At 36.9% G+C, this 17862-nt stretch overlaps 1 protein-coding gene across 1 annotated transcript in view; it reads right to left on the reverse strand.

Annotated features, from left to right (window-relative positions):
• Positions 1-1740: 1740 nt before the first annotated feature.
• The window catches only part of PRPH2 (peripherin 2), a 30797-nt gene continuing 14675 nt past the window's right edge, over positions 1741-17862 (reverse strand). The window contains exons 2-3 of the mRNA XM_051996973.1: positions 4439-4685; positions 1741-3341 (exon numbers count right to left, since the gene is read on the reverse strand). Coding sequence (XP_051852933.1) covers positions 3129-3341; positions 4439-4685 — 460 coding nt within the window. The 3' untranslated portion in view covers positions 1741-3128. The remainder of the gene's footprint in view (positions 3342-4438; positions 4686-17862) is intronic.

Below are 17862 nucleotides of genomic sequence, written 5' to 3' on the forward strand. Positions count from 1 at the left end.
TTTTTAAATAATAAATCCCTGCTTCCCTTAAAATTCTATTTTGATGCCTTACCATGATGCAAAAATAACTCAGTTTCTTGGAAACTGGCTCTTGGAAGCCAGCAGACCCTACTTACCAATCTGGAACAGTTTCAGGCACAGAGCTGGCGACAAATTTATGCATCTATTGCAGTAGCACCAGCCCAGCTTATTTAAGAAAGGGAATCATTGCCAGACATTGGGTCATCAAGTATGGTTCCTAATATATTCCCAATATGGGAGACTGTCAGACACAAAGCTAGAGGAACAGTAAATCAAGCCCTGTGTCTCCTAGATTTAGGTCTTTTGAGAACAGAAACTATTTTATCTTTATGTCCTCCATGATGCCTGAAATTATATTGTGTACCACAGATAGTCAATAAATAGAGAATTGAACTGCTCAATTGGAAGACTAGCTTTATGCCACCAGTGAAAGTGAGGATTGACAGAAGTGGTGGCTGAAGATAAAACTTTATTAATCATTGATGCAGGTGAGCAGAGCCTCCATAGAATCTTCCCAGAGAATTTTTTATTTGTGAATTGCCAGGATTCATGCTATTAATAATGAGGTGATTTGACATCCTTAAGGTGGCTGAAATTACTCAGTCCCATATTTCTGCTGCCTCCTTTAGATCTCTGTGGTTATGGGAATGTGTGTCAGCTAAAGCAGACCATCAAAAAATTCAAAGAATTAGGCCTACAAATGTTTCTGTATGGAAATTTAAAAGAATAATTTAGGTTATTTTTCGTTTAAAAACCAAAATGAAGTCTAAATTTAGACACAAATTGAGATTAGTTGGATAATCTTAATAATCAAAGTTGGCATCCTCAATAGATCAATGGGAAGTATCACCAATATAAGATAATGATTTTTAAAAGCAGAAATGTCTCAAATGTTTTTTCAGCAGTTAATATTAACATTAGGCAGTGTTATTATATTAAGTGATATTCATTTAACAAACATTTTTCTTAAAATGTTTTTAATGTCTATGTTACAGCTGACAATAGTATAAGTACAATTGGGAGCCTAAAATAGCATTTGCATGGTGGCATTTGACCCTGGACAGGGGCACAAGTATAAGTAGTTAATACATAGCTTTCCCGTAGGATGAAAGAACTTTTTAATTAATACAGGGTCTTTGGGTCAGAAAAAATTGTTGCTGGCACCTGAGTTAAATGTCTTCATCTACTCTGAGAATAGGCTGGCCTACATTCCAGTTCCGCAGAAGGAAGAAAAAAATGCAATCTTCGGGTTGTATCTTCCCTCAATTGCAGGTTAAAAAAGCCTGTGTAGACTGCCTGTATATACAGTAAACCCAATGGCAAAGCAAAGATTACAACTTGGAGTCCTGGCTTCCTTATCCAAGGTTCCATAGTGTTTCACTCTATTCACAAAGGTAGAGCAAAAAGTGGTGGTACCTAGTCAGATCAGTAATGTTAAAACCTCGGAAGTTCCCATCATGGTGAATATATATAAAGTAAGAAGGCGAGGGGTGGACTGTGAAAGGTACTTGGGTTTCATTTGGACCACAAATGCCTTGATTGGATTGAAGCAGTCACTGGGGAGGGGGTAGGAAACATATCTATATATCTACAGATATAGATAGATAGATAGATAGATATGCAGCCCCCTTCAGCCCTGACAACAAAAAAACTGTGTTCCCTCTTCTAGCCTTGGTTTCAAGAACTGCAAAATGGGTCTTTAATTGAATGGAGATCCAATTAAGCAGCAGATCCCGGAACCATTCCTTCAGGGCTGTGATGAGTACTGGCCTTGGCCTGATCTCAAGATTTTAGGTTGGAGGCAAGACCATTCTTATACTGTACCTGAATGTACCTTGACCTGGGTTCCTCTTGTCATTAGGCTTAGGATAAAAGCCAAAAGGGCCATTTCTTCAAGACAGGCATCCCAGGAATATGGACCTCCCATCTCTCACCTGGGAGGCCCGGAGTATGTTGGGAAAACTGCTTGTGAAGTCCTACGGGTTGCTTAGTCTTATCCCCATGTCCCTACCCCCAGAGAGATGCACAACACTTCCCAAAGGGCAAATATTGTTTCATTTAGGAGACATCCCTACTCCCAGAGAGGAGATATGATCTTTTTTTTTTTTTTTTAAGAAAAAATTCCAGTGTGGTGTTTTTAATAGAGTGTAAGTGAAGGTTGTGAGATGCCATGTGCCTACCAAGGTGACCTTTGACCCACTCTGCTCATAGCTCTATCTAAAATGAGTCTGTGAGGAACTCTTGTCCAAGACCATGCTTAGTCTCAACAGGGAAAGGGCTAACACTTTTCTTCTTTGCTCACACCCTATTGTAGGACCACCCTATTGTATTGAAAGTCCTGCCCATCTGGGACAGGAGAAATCTTGATCCCTCATCTGTCCCCCCCCACGGTCATCAACTGTGCGAAGGAGTTGGCCTACAATTTAAAAGGAACAGTTAATTTTTCAGACTCCTCTACGTGATCCCACCTAGAGTTCTCAAATGATGCTTTTGTATACATGGTCTTGGAAATGAAGCAGACCTGGAGGTAGCAAGGGGACTCTCGGCATCCCCTCCACCTTACACAGAATAGAGTCCCAGACCGGGTCTCAAGTTCTTGAATTATTGGAGTGACACCCGCCCAAAGAGTATGCAAGGGAAATGATTTTTTTTTTTAAGTGAAGCACTTAGTAGGATGAAGAATGGGGAGAAGAGAGTGTGAATATAGGCAGACATCCCATGTAGATGTTGGGATCACATTTATGTAGTAGGGGAGCAAGAATAATTGTGAATATAACTATTGCTCTTCTGGTAAAACTTGCCCTTTTGCGGGTTGAGGCCCACAAAAGGAAGGGAGGAAGCCTTTGAAGGTTTCTCCAGGAAGACTGAACTGGAAGGAGACCCCTTTGCAAATAGAGCCAGCATTATGGTAACCCTCCTGTTTGACCCTCCATTCACCCAACCACTAAGAAAGGTTTATTTCTTCAAGATGGTCATTCTTCACTGGGGGTCTTGAATGTATATTAGATTAGGGGAACAGAGTTTCCCCAGCCGCTCTGAGTCCCACCGTTTCTCTGTACGTCATTGTTCAGTGGGTGTGTCCCCGGCGGGAGCTCCCTAGAAACACCTCAGCTGGCCACCGGGGGCTGGCCGCCTTCGTCGCCCTCTGCTTCCACCTGGCTGCCTTTGCCAAATTTTTTCAAACTCTCCAGGACAGATTTGCAGGTTTCTGACACACTCTTCTCCAGCAACCAGCCTTCGCTCTCACACTCGGGGTCCTCGGGATTGGCCACGCTTTCCAGGGATGTGTGTAGGTAGCGTAATCCAACCGTAACAGTCACCTGGGGAGAGGGAAGGAAAAAATTCAGAGAATTTAGGGTGCTATTTTAAGGAGGCCACAGGTGGAACTTAATGTTTAGTTCTATTAGGTTTACCACATTTTCAGAATCAGGATTTTGAAAGGGGTTGTGGCTCTCCCCAGGGAATCTTTCAAAATGGTAAAGGCCTTGGGACATTGCAAGTGTCGTCCTGATTGGTTACAGGAAGCTAAATTCGATGACTTGGTAGAGGCTTTCCTTAATCCTTCCCTGATTAAAATCACCTCATCCAAGAAATCTTCCTTGATTGAGCCCACCCAACTCACCAATTGTTCTATTAGTTCACAGAATAATATTTTGTGTTTGTAAATTTTGTGTTCCCTACTCAATTGGTGTCATATTTTTTTTAAGTTTGTGGAAGTAATTTTTAAAAATTCTATTATTCTTTTTTCCCTTCTTTCAATTTTATAAATTGTATTTTTAAAAGAGGCACAACTCATTTTGTGCAACTGATGTGCTCATTAATTTGAAATGCCCTTGGGGAGTTCCTAATATAAAAATATGAGAATCCTGTTCCATAAGTGCCTTTGTAATACTAATGATTATCCCATACACACAAGTTCTCTATTGTGATGTTTTGTTTTGTTTTTTTAAGTTCAAGTTTTAGTTCAGCAGAAAGAGCATTAGACTTGGAGGCAAGAAAACCTAAGTTCAAATCCAGCCTTATACACTTCCTATCTGTGTGACCCTGGGCAAAGTACTCAACCTCTGCCTAAATTTCTCTATTTGTTGAGAGAGACAGAGAGAGAGGAAGGGAGAGAAGAAGGAGGAGGAAGAGAGAGAAGAATATTTCTTCCTCAAGATTGTGAGAATTAAATGAGATGACATTGGTAAAGTGCTTTTCAAACATAAAGGTGCTATACAAACACTAGAATCTCTGTCATTGCAGTCTATTATGGAGTGGGTGCATCCTGGTCTATGATAGAGCTAAGTCTACTTTAAAGCAGTCAGCCTTCTAAAACCCACAGGTTGAGAGGACCTTCCTTGCCTGGTCTCATTACAAATTCCTTACTGACCATACCTTCTATGTAACCCTAAAAGCAAACAGACCAAATCTGTACCTCAAAGAGCAAGACAAGGAGGACAATGGCACCCATGGTGTTCATTATATTGCTGTAGTAAAGGAGCAGAGCCTCCCGGCAGCCACGGACCCACAGATTGAGTTCTTCGGTCTGGTAGTCATAGCTGTAGTGGGCAGAGTTGTTGGTGAGCTGGGTCTGTATGCAGGGCCGGGGAGAGTTTGGGTTGCAACAGCTGAAGGGAACACCATCCACCAGGTATCGCCCATCCACATTGCTCTTGATGCGACTGCAAGGAAAGCGGAGATGTGTGTGATTAGGTGATTCCTGAGGTCACTATTGCCTGGGAATGAAATGGAGGTTAGCTGTGGGAGGGAGGATAAAGTGCTGGACCTGGACTCGGGAAGAGCTGAGTTCAAATGCAGCCTTGATACTCAAGAGCTGTGTGACTCTGGATAAGTCACAGTCTGCCTCAGTTTTCTCATCTGTAAAATTAGGATAATAATAGCACCTACTTCCCAGTGTTGTGAAGATCCAACAAGATCATTGTAAAAGACTTGGCAAACCTTAAAGGTATATATAAATTTATCATCAATTATTATTATGGCAAACACAACGGGGTCGCAGCATGTATCCAGTGAGAACAAATACTCAAAGAGGTAACATAAAAGATTTTTTTGGACCTACAGTTTAATATGGGGAATTCTAAAGGAAGAAATTCCTTCTCCCAATGCATATTAATTAGTACCTATGGGGGTACTGATAAGTAATTTGCCCAAATCAGGCAGCCAGTGTCAATAAGAAACTGGACTTGACCATGTCATCCTGAGACTTGATTGACTAAGTCATAACGGGCCCCATGAATTTTATTTTTAAAATATTTTGATAACTGTATTTAAATATTATTGGTTTCTTTTATAATATAATGATTTTTATTTTATGCATTTAAAAACATTCTTTTATGAAGGGGTTTATAGGAAAGGATACAAGCGTATACACACACACCACACACACACACACACACACAAACTATTGCCCATGTTCCCAAACTATCATCTATTTCACTAGGCACCCATGTGGCACAATGGATAGAGTGCTGAATCTAAAGTCAGAAATATCCTATTTTAACTCCAGCCTCTGACATTTCCTTAGCTGCATGACCCTGAGCAAGCCACTTCTCTCTGCCTCAGATTCCTTATCTGTAAATGGAGATAATAGCATCTGACTCTCAGGGTTGTTGTGAAGATAAAGTTGTATATTAATAAAGTGCTAAAAAAAAATGCTAGCTATTGTTATTTTAATTACTTCATGTGTACATACAGATAAACTTTATATTTATGCTGCATATATATTTATATTTTTGTGTGCAGATAAACTTTACATATATACAAAATATGTATATATATAAATATGTGTGTGTGCTTGACATCTCCCCTATTAGAATGCAAGTTCACTGACAGTAAGAATTATTTCTTTCATTGTCCTTGTATCTCCATTGCTACCAGACACCATTGCTACATTGCACACCACACTGTGAAGAGATGAGAAATATCCCATAAGTCCCAGGGCTGTGACAAAACAGGATTCTCCCAAAAATGAGCCAGGAAGTAGAATGGTAGGGGAGGAAGAACACTGATCTAGAGTTAGAAGACCCAGGTTTAAATGCTGTCTCTGACATTTAACTTCAGACATGTCCTTTTTTTCCTCCGGGTGCCAGTTATATGTAAAAACAAGGGCTTTCTAGAGTAGTGTCTTCTAGCTCTGACATGTGATTCTAGAGAACTCAGAAAGGCATCATCTCCTGAAATATTCAGTGGCTAAATTGTGGTGATTTGGTTTGGTTTTTTAAACCAGAGATTAGTGACCAAGACATAGATTTCACCCAATCTATGGATATATGTGAGAGAGATACAAAAGAAACATTTTCCAGCGTGTGGCAAATTCAAGGACATTCATGCTGACAACTGCACATATGGTGGAAAGAGGAAACCTGCATTCTAATCTTGGTTCTACTGTTAGTCCCTTCACTCTCCAAGGCCCAAAGATCTTCATTTGTAAAACAAAGATGATACTAACACCTCACATTTGTATAACTCTTCCTACTTCCTAAAGCATTTACTCACCTACTATCTTATGTGAGAGGGAGAGTATCTTGATACAGTACTGAAGCTGAAGACTGGAAGGCCTGAGGTCCAGTCTAGTGGCAAACTCCTCCTACTAACTATTGGCCTTTTAACTTAACCTCTCTGTGCCTCATTGTCCTACTCTGTAAAATGGGGGAAACAATAGCACCTATCTCAAAGGAGTGTTATAAGGATCAAACAAGATAATGTATCCAATGCATTTTGCAAATCTTAAATGTGAGCTACCATCGATGGGGTTTTTTTTGATAATAGCTTTTTATTTTCTTTTTTTTATGTGAATAGTCTAACATCTCACTTATTCTCAAAGGAATTCAAATTCTTAAGCCAATTCACTTTAGCATTTATTAAATACCTATTATGGAAAAATGCACTATACTAAGTACTGGTGATGAAAATAAAAACATGATAAATTGTTCTTGCTACCAATGAGCTTTTCTTTTCCACTTTGCTTTGACCCATAGATGGTTATTCATTCATATTTGGTTCAAAAAGTAGATATGTCGATTGTGGAGTTTAATATGTTATTATTATCAGTTGTCCTTTGTCTTTGAAGAGAGCCAAAATGACATTACTATGTTGAGATTGAAGTACGGCGTTTCTGACTTTGGATGATCAGAAGAACATGAACTTAGAAGGCTCTAGCACAAGTTGGACACAAATAGTCCACTGAATACATCTCCAAATCTGTACATGTCACATTTCTTTTGAGTTCTTTAATTCTGATTTGCTCATAGAGCAGAACACCTTCTTTGATACGGACTATATTGGGCATTCCTGTGCCTGTGTCTTCCATGTTTCACAGTCAATTCCAACATTCTTCAGAAATTCCATATATGATTATGTAATTAATATAATATGCAGCTAAACAAACAATAAAACCTTAAAGACAAACAACTTTGATCCAAGTAATGACTCACAGAGGACACATATAAAACATGCTACCCATCTCCTGACAAAGAGGTCTTAGACTCAAGGATCAAAATTCAAGATAAATTTTCAGATATGTCCTGAGTGGAAATTCATTTTGATTAATGGCATATATGTGTGTATGGGAGTATTTTTTAAATAATAGCTTTTTATTTTCAAAATATATATATGCAAAGATTGTTTTCAACATTTACCCTAGCAAAACCTTGTGTTTCAAATTTTTCCCTCCTTTCTCCCCACCCCCTCCCCTAGATAGCAAGTAATCCAATATAAGTTAAACATATGCAATTCTTTTATACATGTTTCCACAATTATCATCTGCACAAGAAAAATCAGGTAAAAAGAAAAAATGCAAACAAAAACGGTGAAAATACTACGTTGTGAACAACAGTTAGTCCCCACAATTTTCTTTCTAGATGCAAATGGCTGTCTCTAGATTGATGTGGTTCTTAAGACAACTCTAAGAGAGATTGTGTGAGTGCAAATTAAAGCTGCTTTTTTCACTTAAATTTTTTTAAGACTTACATAAACTGATGCTGAGTGAAGTGATCAAAACTACAAGAATATTGTACACAGTAAAAACAAATTTATGTGATGATCAATTGTGATAGACTTGGCTGTTTTCAATAATGAGGTGATTCAAGACAACTTCAATAAACTTGAGATGGACAATGCCATCCACATCCAGAGACAGAACTATGGAGACTGAATATTGATTAAAGTACAGTATTTTCACCTTTTTTGTTTGTTTGTTTTCTCATTTTTTCTCTTTTGATCTGATTTTTTTTTTGCACAACATGACAAATATGGAAATATGTTTAAAATAATTGCCTATATTTAAACTATATCAGATTACTTGCTGCTTTGAGGAGGAGGGAAGTAAGGAAAGGAGAGAGAAAAATTTAGAATACAAAGTCTTACAAAAATGAATGTTGAAAACTATCTTTGTATGTATTTGGAAAAATAAAATACTACTGAATTTAAAAAAAAATTCAAAAACATCCAAAGAAAGCAAAAATAAATAAATAGATAAAGGTTCTGAAGTAGGTTGGCATGACAAGAGTTAACAAACTCATTTTACAGGCAACAAAACTGTTCCAGAGGAGTCACTTAATTGCTATCAGTTCATAAGTCAGTGACAGTTCCAGACCTATCTTCTACCCAAATCATCCAATTCTTATGTGATCTTGATGTGAAGAACAGAGGAGTAAGAATAATCAAAATAAATAAATACATAAAAGCTACCTTCTAGCCCAAAGTCATTCTTTTTTCCTTAGGGTAAGATTAAATTGTTTATCCCTCTTTCTCTTCCCTTTCCCTCCTTCAAATCATAACCTGTTTTTGGATCATACTGTACAGAAACTTGGCCACCAGCCTGAGACCAATATCTTCAATGACTCATCTAAAATCCTTAATGTGCTCTGTCCTCGGTGCTGAAAACATTTTGTTGTTAAGTTGAGTCTGACAGTTTGTGACTCCATTTGGAGTTTTCTTGGCAAAGATATTGGAGTAGTTTGTCATTTCCTTCTCCAGCTCATATTACAGATGAAGAAGCTGAGGCAAACAGGGTTTTCTCAGTGACTACTGAGACTCAGTAACTATTTACAACTAGTAAGTAGGCTGACACTCTACTGCATCATTTAGCTGAAGTGCTACAAATTGAAATGAACAGAATCAAGAAGAGGATTTATACAATAGCAGCAATGTAAAGGTAAACAACTTTGAAAGACTTAAAAACTCCACACAAAACAATAACCAAACAACTCCAGAGGACCCAGGATAAACATGCTATTTGACCAAGAGATGATGGACTCAGGGTGCAGAATAATCTCCTTTGGACAATGTAGAAATGTTTTTTGCTTGACTATGCATATTTTTATTTGTTTATTTTCAATGGGCGGAAAAGAAAGGAGAGAAAGTAGATTTATGATTTAACCTAAAGAGAAGAATTATCATGGAGTGATACTGGTTCTCCAGATACTTGAAGGGCAGTGTGTAAAAGAGGGAGCAGGTTTGACACTAGAGGTCAGTGAAAAGAGCAAAAGATAACAACTGCACAGAGGAAGAGGAGATGCTTCCTAACAATTACCATTAGCCAAAATGGATTGGGCTGTGCTGGGTGGTGGTGAGTTCCCAATCACTTGAGGTCTTCAAGTAGACCTTAGATAACCATTTATTGGAAATATTAGAGAGGATATTCCTCCTTAGAGATTGAACTTTAATGGGTTCTGAGGTTCCTTGCAACACTGAGGTCTTGCAATTCTACTATACAAAACTCAATTTTTGTCCTCAAGCTTACTTCAAACTCAGTAAACTTTTGGAGAACATAATTAAGAAGGAATGATACTATAAGAGATAAGAGAAGCATCAGTGAGAACTATAAGAATCATGGAGGAGGCAAGGCTTGAACTGGACTTTGAAGGGAAAGGAAAATTTGGATTTGCAGAGAGGCAGGGGAAATGGTGTAAAATGGAGGACCCTTACTAAGGTCTCTTCTGCAATGATTTTTGAATAGATATGATATATTTCCCTATGGCCAACATAAGGAACAAAAATAGGATATTTGGGGTTAAGGAGAAGTTACTCTGAGCCTAATCAACTGAGCAGACATCTATGGAACTGTTCTCCCTGTCCCCAAGACCAGCACTGAAATTGTTTTCCCACAATCTCCTCTCTGTAACCTAGCTGAACTCATTTGAGTTCAGCTCCTTGACTCTCCTACCACTGAGGGATGTTACCTGGAGCCTACATTTTTCCACCCTCTTCTATTAACAAACTAACACCCTGATTTGTCAGATTACCAGGTTCTCTGTGGGCTCTGCTTCACTTAGCCCAGCAGGATCCTAGAAGGCTTCTTAGAGATTACCTGTCCAATCTCATCATTTATTCAGGTAAGGAAACTGAGGCAAAGAGAGGCAATATGACCCCAATGAGTCCTAGAATCTCAGCTGTCATCTAACAGGGCCGAGGGCAAAAACAGAAATTCCTCTCCAGAGTGACAAATGATCCTTCAGTGAAGTGATACATCACCACTCATTTAAACAGATTTATTTCTTATGAAGTTCTTCCTTATGTCAAGCAAGGCTCCTTTACAAATCAAAGACTGTTTTCATTTTTGCTTTTGTATTGACTTAGTAAACAGTCAATGTTATGAACCAGTCAGTCAACATTTATTAGACGTCTACTCCGTGCTAAGTGCTGGGGATCCAAACAATGGCAAAAGACAGTTTTTGCCCTCAAGGAGCTAATGATCTAATTAAGGAGACAATTCTGTTCAAATAAGATAAATTGATTGGAATATTGCATATATTTTCAGATACCATTAGTGAATGAGATGGTTTTGCTGGCCTGCTTTTTTTCCTCTTCTTTTTGTCTTTTGTTACAAGGGAAAGAGAAAGGAAGACACTCAGGAATGAAGGTAACATGATACACAATTGACTAATCTAAATCACCCTCTTAACTTTCAACCAATTGCTCCTAATTCTGTCCTCTGGGAGCAAGTGAAAAAAAATCTGATCTTCCACATGCTCCCTCAAATATTTCTAGATGTCTCTTTTTGTTCTGCCTACGACAGCTAGCTGGTACAATGGATAGACACCTAGACTTGGAGTGAGGAAAGTGAGTTTAAATCCTCCTCAGATTTTCCCTTTCTTATGTGACTCTGGGCAAACCACTTAACTTCTCTCTTCCTCAGTTTCCTCATCTGTAAACTGAGGGTGATAATAGCAACTACCTCACAGGGTTGTTATGAGAATCAACTGAGATAATACATTTTGCAGACCATAAAGTGCCATGTAGTAGAGGAAGCTTGGTTGAATTGTGGATGGAACTGAACCTGGATTCAAGAAAACCTAAGTTCAAATCCTCAAACATTTGCTAGTTGTATGACCTTGCATAAGTCACTTACTCTCTCTGACTCAGTTTTCTCATCTGTAAAATGGGATGATAATAACAGCATATACTTTCCAGGGTTTTGAGGATTGAATGAGATAATTGGCAAATACTTTAAAATACTATGTAAATGTTATCTATTATTATCATCATTATTATTATTCTAAATCATTTCCCTTTCAGAGTAGGAAGTTCCAATTCCTCCATATGATTTGGGCTCTAGTCCCCTCACTATATTAGTTGCCCTCCTTTAGATATGTTCTAGTTCATCAATGACTTTCCAAAAATGTCACATTCACAACTGAACCTAGAACTCCCAATGTATGATCACAACAGTGCTGCAGGATTATCATCCTCTTTGTTCTGGATAAATACAATGTAACATCAAAAGAGTTTCTTATGAGATTTGGGTACTCTGATCAGTACAATGACTCAGGACAATTCCTGGATACTTATGATGAAGGATGCTAAGAGCCTTTAGAGGAAGTGAAATATAGTTTTCTCTTTTTCTTGTTTTTTTTTTTTTTTTGGCAATAATGACTAATGGCAAAATGACTAATTTATATCATTCCACATGTATAATTGATATAGTGTCTTCTTAACGTAGGGAAGGGACAGAAGGAACTCAAAAAGAATTTGGGTTAGGTTTTGTAAAGGTAAATATTGTAAACTATCTTTACATGTTTGAGAAAAATAAAATAATATTTTAAAAAATAAATTCAAATAAGGAAAGTTTCCTCCATATTTGGTTTTTCATTTATTTATCTTTTTTTCCCAACAGGACTAATATGGATATGTGTATTACATACATATATATATATTTGATATATACAATTCATATCATGTTACTTGCCTTCTCAGTGGATAGAGAAGATAATTAAGAGAAAAAATTTGGAACTCTGAATCATTAAAAATGAATGTCAAAAATAAATAGTATTTTTTTAAAGAAAGGTCATCCTCCTCACCCCAACCCTAAATCATACTTGCGTTTTATTCTTTTGAATCATGTAGACCAGCTATGGAATTATTCTGTCATTTTGGTAAGTATTTGGCAAAACAAGAGAGTTAGTTGGTCTTAGACCTAACAAAGAAAATTGTCTTCAAATATATTTGTGACCCTTACTAATTGTGTGGATATAGGTAAGTTCCTTAACTTCTGTGGGTCTTGGGACATTCCTCAAAACTAAGCTATTAAAGGTGCTCTATGTTGGTAGACTTAGTATACATACACATACACGCACACACACATACACACACACCACAGCTCCTTACCTTATTAATCATTCTCCACAATCTATTTACATATTAAAGAAAACTTTCTTTGATCTCTTTCTGCCTCTGTGTCTTTCTATCTCTGTCTCTGTGTGTTAGTGTATATATGTGTCTTTCTCCTTACAAATAAAAACAGAAAATCCCAAAGATGTAATACTTGTATACCAGAAATATAATGTACAAAACAGAAATGATTTCATATATATTGGAGCCTACTTCAAATCAGTTGTTGACTGAGAAATGATTTTATGTAAGCTAGAACTTACTTTTTAAAAATAAATCTTTTTATTTTAAAAACACATACTAGTTTTCAACATTTATCCTTGCAAAATCTTTGTTCCAAAAATGATTTTTCTCCCTCTTTTCCACCCACTCCTTCCCCTAGATGGCAAACAATCCAAAGTTAAATATGTTATGTTTATAACTTTATAATGTTTAGATATGTTATATAATGTTTATAAATATGTTAAATAGGTGCAATTTTTCTATACAGATTTCCACAATTATGCTGCACAAGAAAAATCAGATCAAAAAGGAAAAAATAATGAGAAAGAAAACAAAATGCAAGCAAACAACAACAACCAAAAAAAGGTGAAAATACTATGTTGTGATCCACACTCAGTCCCCACAGTTCTCCCTCGGGGTGCAGATGGCTCTCTTCATCCCAACATCATTGGAACTGGCCTGAATCACCTCGCTATTGAAAAGAGCCACATTCTTGCATATGTTTTAAAAATAAAAAACTAAAATGAAAGAGCCACACCCATCAGAATTGATCAATACATAATCTTGATGTTTCTTTGTACAATGTTCTCTTGGTTCTACTCCAGTTAGCAACAGTTCATGTAAGTCTCCTGGAGCCTACTTTCAATCTAATAGTCATGAATATAAGCTCACATAAACATAATCCCAGAGACATAGAATCCTAGAACTGCAAAGCTAAAAGAGATCTTAGAGTTTATCCCATTTAATTCTCTACTCCCCACCATTTAAAAGACAAAGAAATTGAGATCTAGCCAGTACACTCATATGCCCATGATTATACAAGTTATTAGTGATGGAGTTCTAGCTGTGACTATATTAATAAAGTATGTATATGTATATATATTATATATGTGTATGTATTTCATACTATATATATATATATATATGTGTGTGTGTGTGTGTGTGTGTGTGTGTGTGTGTGTGTATATATTTCCCCTGATAGACTGCACATTTCTTGAGAGGAGGGACTATTTCATTTTTGTCTTTCTTGTACCCCCAGCAATTAGTACAGTGCCTAGCCTGGTATGTAGTGGGTGCCTGATGAATAGTTACTGGCACCTATTCTCTTAATAACCTTATCCAGAGCCCTCAGGACAACTAAATCATTTATCCTTCCTTTCTTACACTGTTACTCTCCATGTTATCACCACTGTGTGTTATTCATTGATGCATCAGGTCTTATAGAACTGTCTTTGGCTAAACCTACCCCCACTCCCATTTATCTTCTGAATTGGCCAACAGACACATGAGCTCTGGCTTCCCTTCTTCATCCCTCCTTGTATATATTTTTGAGGCGAGTCTGAAATCAATTGTGGATACATCACTGCCTAGCTTGGACAATCCAAACAGCCTGTTTTGGGTTTTTTTTTTTTTTAATATGTGGCATTGTGGGTGGAGGGCAGACTTAGGATCAGGAAGATATAAATTTGAATTCTGCCTCAGTTATTTACTAGTTGTAGGATCCTGGGCAAATTCTATTAGCCTCAACTTCCTTATTTGTAAAAAAAAAAAAAAAAAAGGGGGGGGGGTAATAACTGTACTTAATTTGTAGATTGCTGTAAGGAGGTAACATAATTAAAACACTGTGAAAACCTTAAAATGCTATATAAATATTAGCTGTCATTATTAAGGTTTTTTTGGTTATTTTAGTAGATTTCAAGTTGACAAAGTAATCAAAAAATGTAATGTAATCTTAGCAGCAAACACAGCTTCCAGAAATAAAGCGGTGACTGTGCACTACAATTTGAAAACCAAATTGATAAATTGGAGACCATTCGGAGAAAGGCAACCAGAAAGATAAAGGACATATAAGAATTAACTGAAAGAAATGGGAATATTTAGCCTGGCCAATTAGATATTCAAGGGGAAAATGGGAACAGTGGACTATCATCAAGAAGAGGTAAATTAGACTTAATCCATTTGATCCCAGAGAAAAGAACTAGGACACAGTGGAAATTCTAAAGAGTTGAATCTGGGTTTGATATCAAGAAAAACCTCCTAACAATTTTTTAAGTTTTCCCAAAGGGGAACGGATCACATTGGAAAGTGATGGTTCTCTCATTACAGGCTAAGAAATAGAGAAGTTGATCAGTGGAATAGGTTAGGTTCACAGGACAAAATAATCAAAGACTACAGTAATCTAGTGTTTGATAAACTCAAAGACCCCAGCTTTGGGAATAAGAATTCATTATTTGACAAAAACTGCTGGGAAAATTGGAAACTAGTATGGCAGAAACTAAGCACGGACCCACACCTAACATTGTATACTAAGATAAGGTCAAAATGGGTTCATGATTTAGACATAAAGAGTAACCTTATAAGCAAATTAAGAGAACAAAGAATAGTTTACCTCTCAGATCTGTGGAGAAGGAAGGAATTTATGGCCAAAGAACTAGAATTCATTATTGCACACAAAATAGATGATTTTGATTATATTAAGTTTAAAAATTTTTGTGCAAACAAAATTAATTCAGAGAAGAATAGAAGAGAAGCAATAAACTGGAAAAACATTTTTACATTCAAAGGTTCTGATAGAGGTCTCATTTCTAAAATATAGAGAATTGACTCAAATTTATAAAAATTTAAGCCATTCTCCAATTGATAAATGGTCAAAGGCTATGAACAGACAATTCTCAGACAAAGAAATTGAAACTATTTCTAATCATATGAAAAGGTGTTCCAAATCACTATTGATCAGAAAAATGCAAATTAAGACAACTCTGAGATACCACTACCTCTCAGATTGGCTAAGATGACAGGAAAAGATATTGAAGAATGTTGGAGGGTTTGTGGGAAAACTGGGACACTGATATATTGTTGGTGGAACTGTGAACGGATTCAACCATACTGGAGAGCAATTTGGAACTATGCTCAAAAAGTTATCAAACTGTACATACCCTTTGACCCAGCAGTGCTACTACTAGGATTATATCTCAAAGAGATTATAAAGAAGGGAAAGGGACCTGTATGTGCATGAACGTTTGTGGCAGCCCTGTTTGTAGTGGCCAGAAACTGAAAACTGAATGGATGCTCATCAATTGGAGGATGGCTGAATAAATTATGGCATATGAATGTTATGGGATATTATTGTTCAGTAAGAAACGATCAGCAGGATGATTTCAGAGAGGCCTGAAGAGACTTACATGAACTGATGCAGAATGAAATGAGCAGAACCAGGAGATCATTGAACATAGCAACAACAAGACTATGCAATGATCAATTCTGATGGACGTGGCTCTCTTCAACAATGAGTTCAGTGATGAAGAGAGGTATCTACACCCAGAGAGAGCACTGTGGGAACTGAGTGTGGATCACAACAAATCATTTTCACTCATTTTGTTGCTGTTTGCTTGCATTTTATTTTCTTTCTCATTTTTTTCCTTTTTGATCTGATTTTTCTTGTGCAGCAAGATAATCATATAAATATGTATACACATATTGGATTTAACATGTATTTTTACCATGTTTAACATATATTGATTACTTGCCATCTAGGGAAGAAGTGGGGAGGGAGGGAAAATTGAACACAAGATTTTGCAAGGGTCAAGGTTGGAAAATTATCCATGCATATGTTTTGAAAATAAAAAGCTATCATTTTTTTAAAAGTTCCTTAAAAAAAAAAAAAGAAGAAAGAAAGAAAATGATGGTCCACTTCCTTGGAGGTTTTCAAACAAAGGCTGGATGACTGCTTGTTGGGAATATTTTAGTGGGGATTTCTTTTTATGGGTAGAATTGGGCACCCTTTCCTTTAAAATTCTATGACGCTTCCTTACCCTTTTAGTCTGACTTTTAGAATCCCAGAAAACTGAGAACTCCATGGAGGGAAGAACTGTGTCTGCCTCCAGGAAACAATACCTATTTATTCACCATTCATTTAACAGACATTTTAAAGCATCTGTTATTAAATGTCCTACAAAGATGAAAAATAACAATGGAGCATCTAGTACATTCCAGGCACTGTGCTAAGAGTTTTGCAAATATCTCTTTTGCTCCTCACAACAACCCTGGAAAGAAAATGAGTACGATCCCCATTTTGCTATTGAGGTAACTGAGGCAGACAGAGGTTAAGTAACTCACCCAGGAACATATAGTTAATAACTGAAGCTAGATTTGGATTCAGGTATTCCTGATTCTAGGCCCAGCTCTCTATCCATTAAACCACTTCACTTATAGGCCAAAAAAACCCCAAAAAGTACAAAAAATAAGGATAATACAATTCTAGTACCTTCCCTCTTTCAATTATTTCCTATTGAGCCTATATATAACTTGTTTATCCATATTTGTTTGCTTTCTAGCTCCCCTGTTGGAGTGTGGGCTCCAAGAGAACTGGACAAGATGGGAAATTTGTTTCAATTCAATTTTTTAAATGTTCATTAAACCTTTTCCATATACAAGGTAACTAGGTACTTGTGCTAGGCAATACATAACCTAGTTATGTATTATCCCTTCAAGAGGTCTTTCTTGATTTGCCCCACTGTGAGAGCAATCTGACTCCCAATTTTTTGTGTCTGTGTATTTTGTCTTTATAGATCCTGTATTTTTATATTTTACATATATATACATACATAAAATATTTTTATATTATATATATGTATTCATATATACACCCACATGTCCTATATGGCATAGTAAAATGGAAGTTCCTTGGGGTCAGGGACTCTCATTTTTGTATTTGTATCCCCAAAGCTTGGCACACAGAGGGCACTTAATAATGCTTACTGGTTTATTGGTTGAAATAAACCTGGACAAATAGACTGGAACAAGACCGGATGACCTTAAATACCAGACTAAGGAGTTCATATCTTACCCTAGAAGCAATGGAGAGACACAGAAGTTTTTTGAGCAGATAAATGCTATGAGACATTTGCAAGTTTAGGGATTGCCTCTCTTTTATCAGAATGAAAGAGCTCCCTTTAGGGGAGATCAGAAAACCTTTCTCCCCACACGAAACACAGAATTATCAACAGA

This window comes from Antechinus flavipes, chromosome 4 (genome assembly GCF_016432865.1).
Source record: "Antechinus flavipes isolate AdamAnt ecotype Samford, QLD, Australia chromosome 4, AdamAnt_v2, whole genome shotgun sequence".
Lineage (NCBI taxonomy): Eukaryota > Metazoa > Chordata > Mammalia > Dasyuromorphia > Dasyuridae > Antechinus > Antechinus flavipes.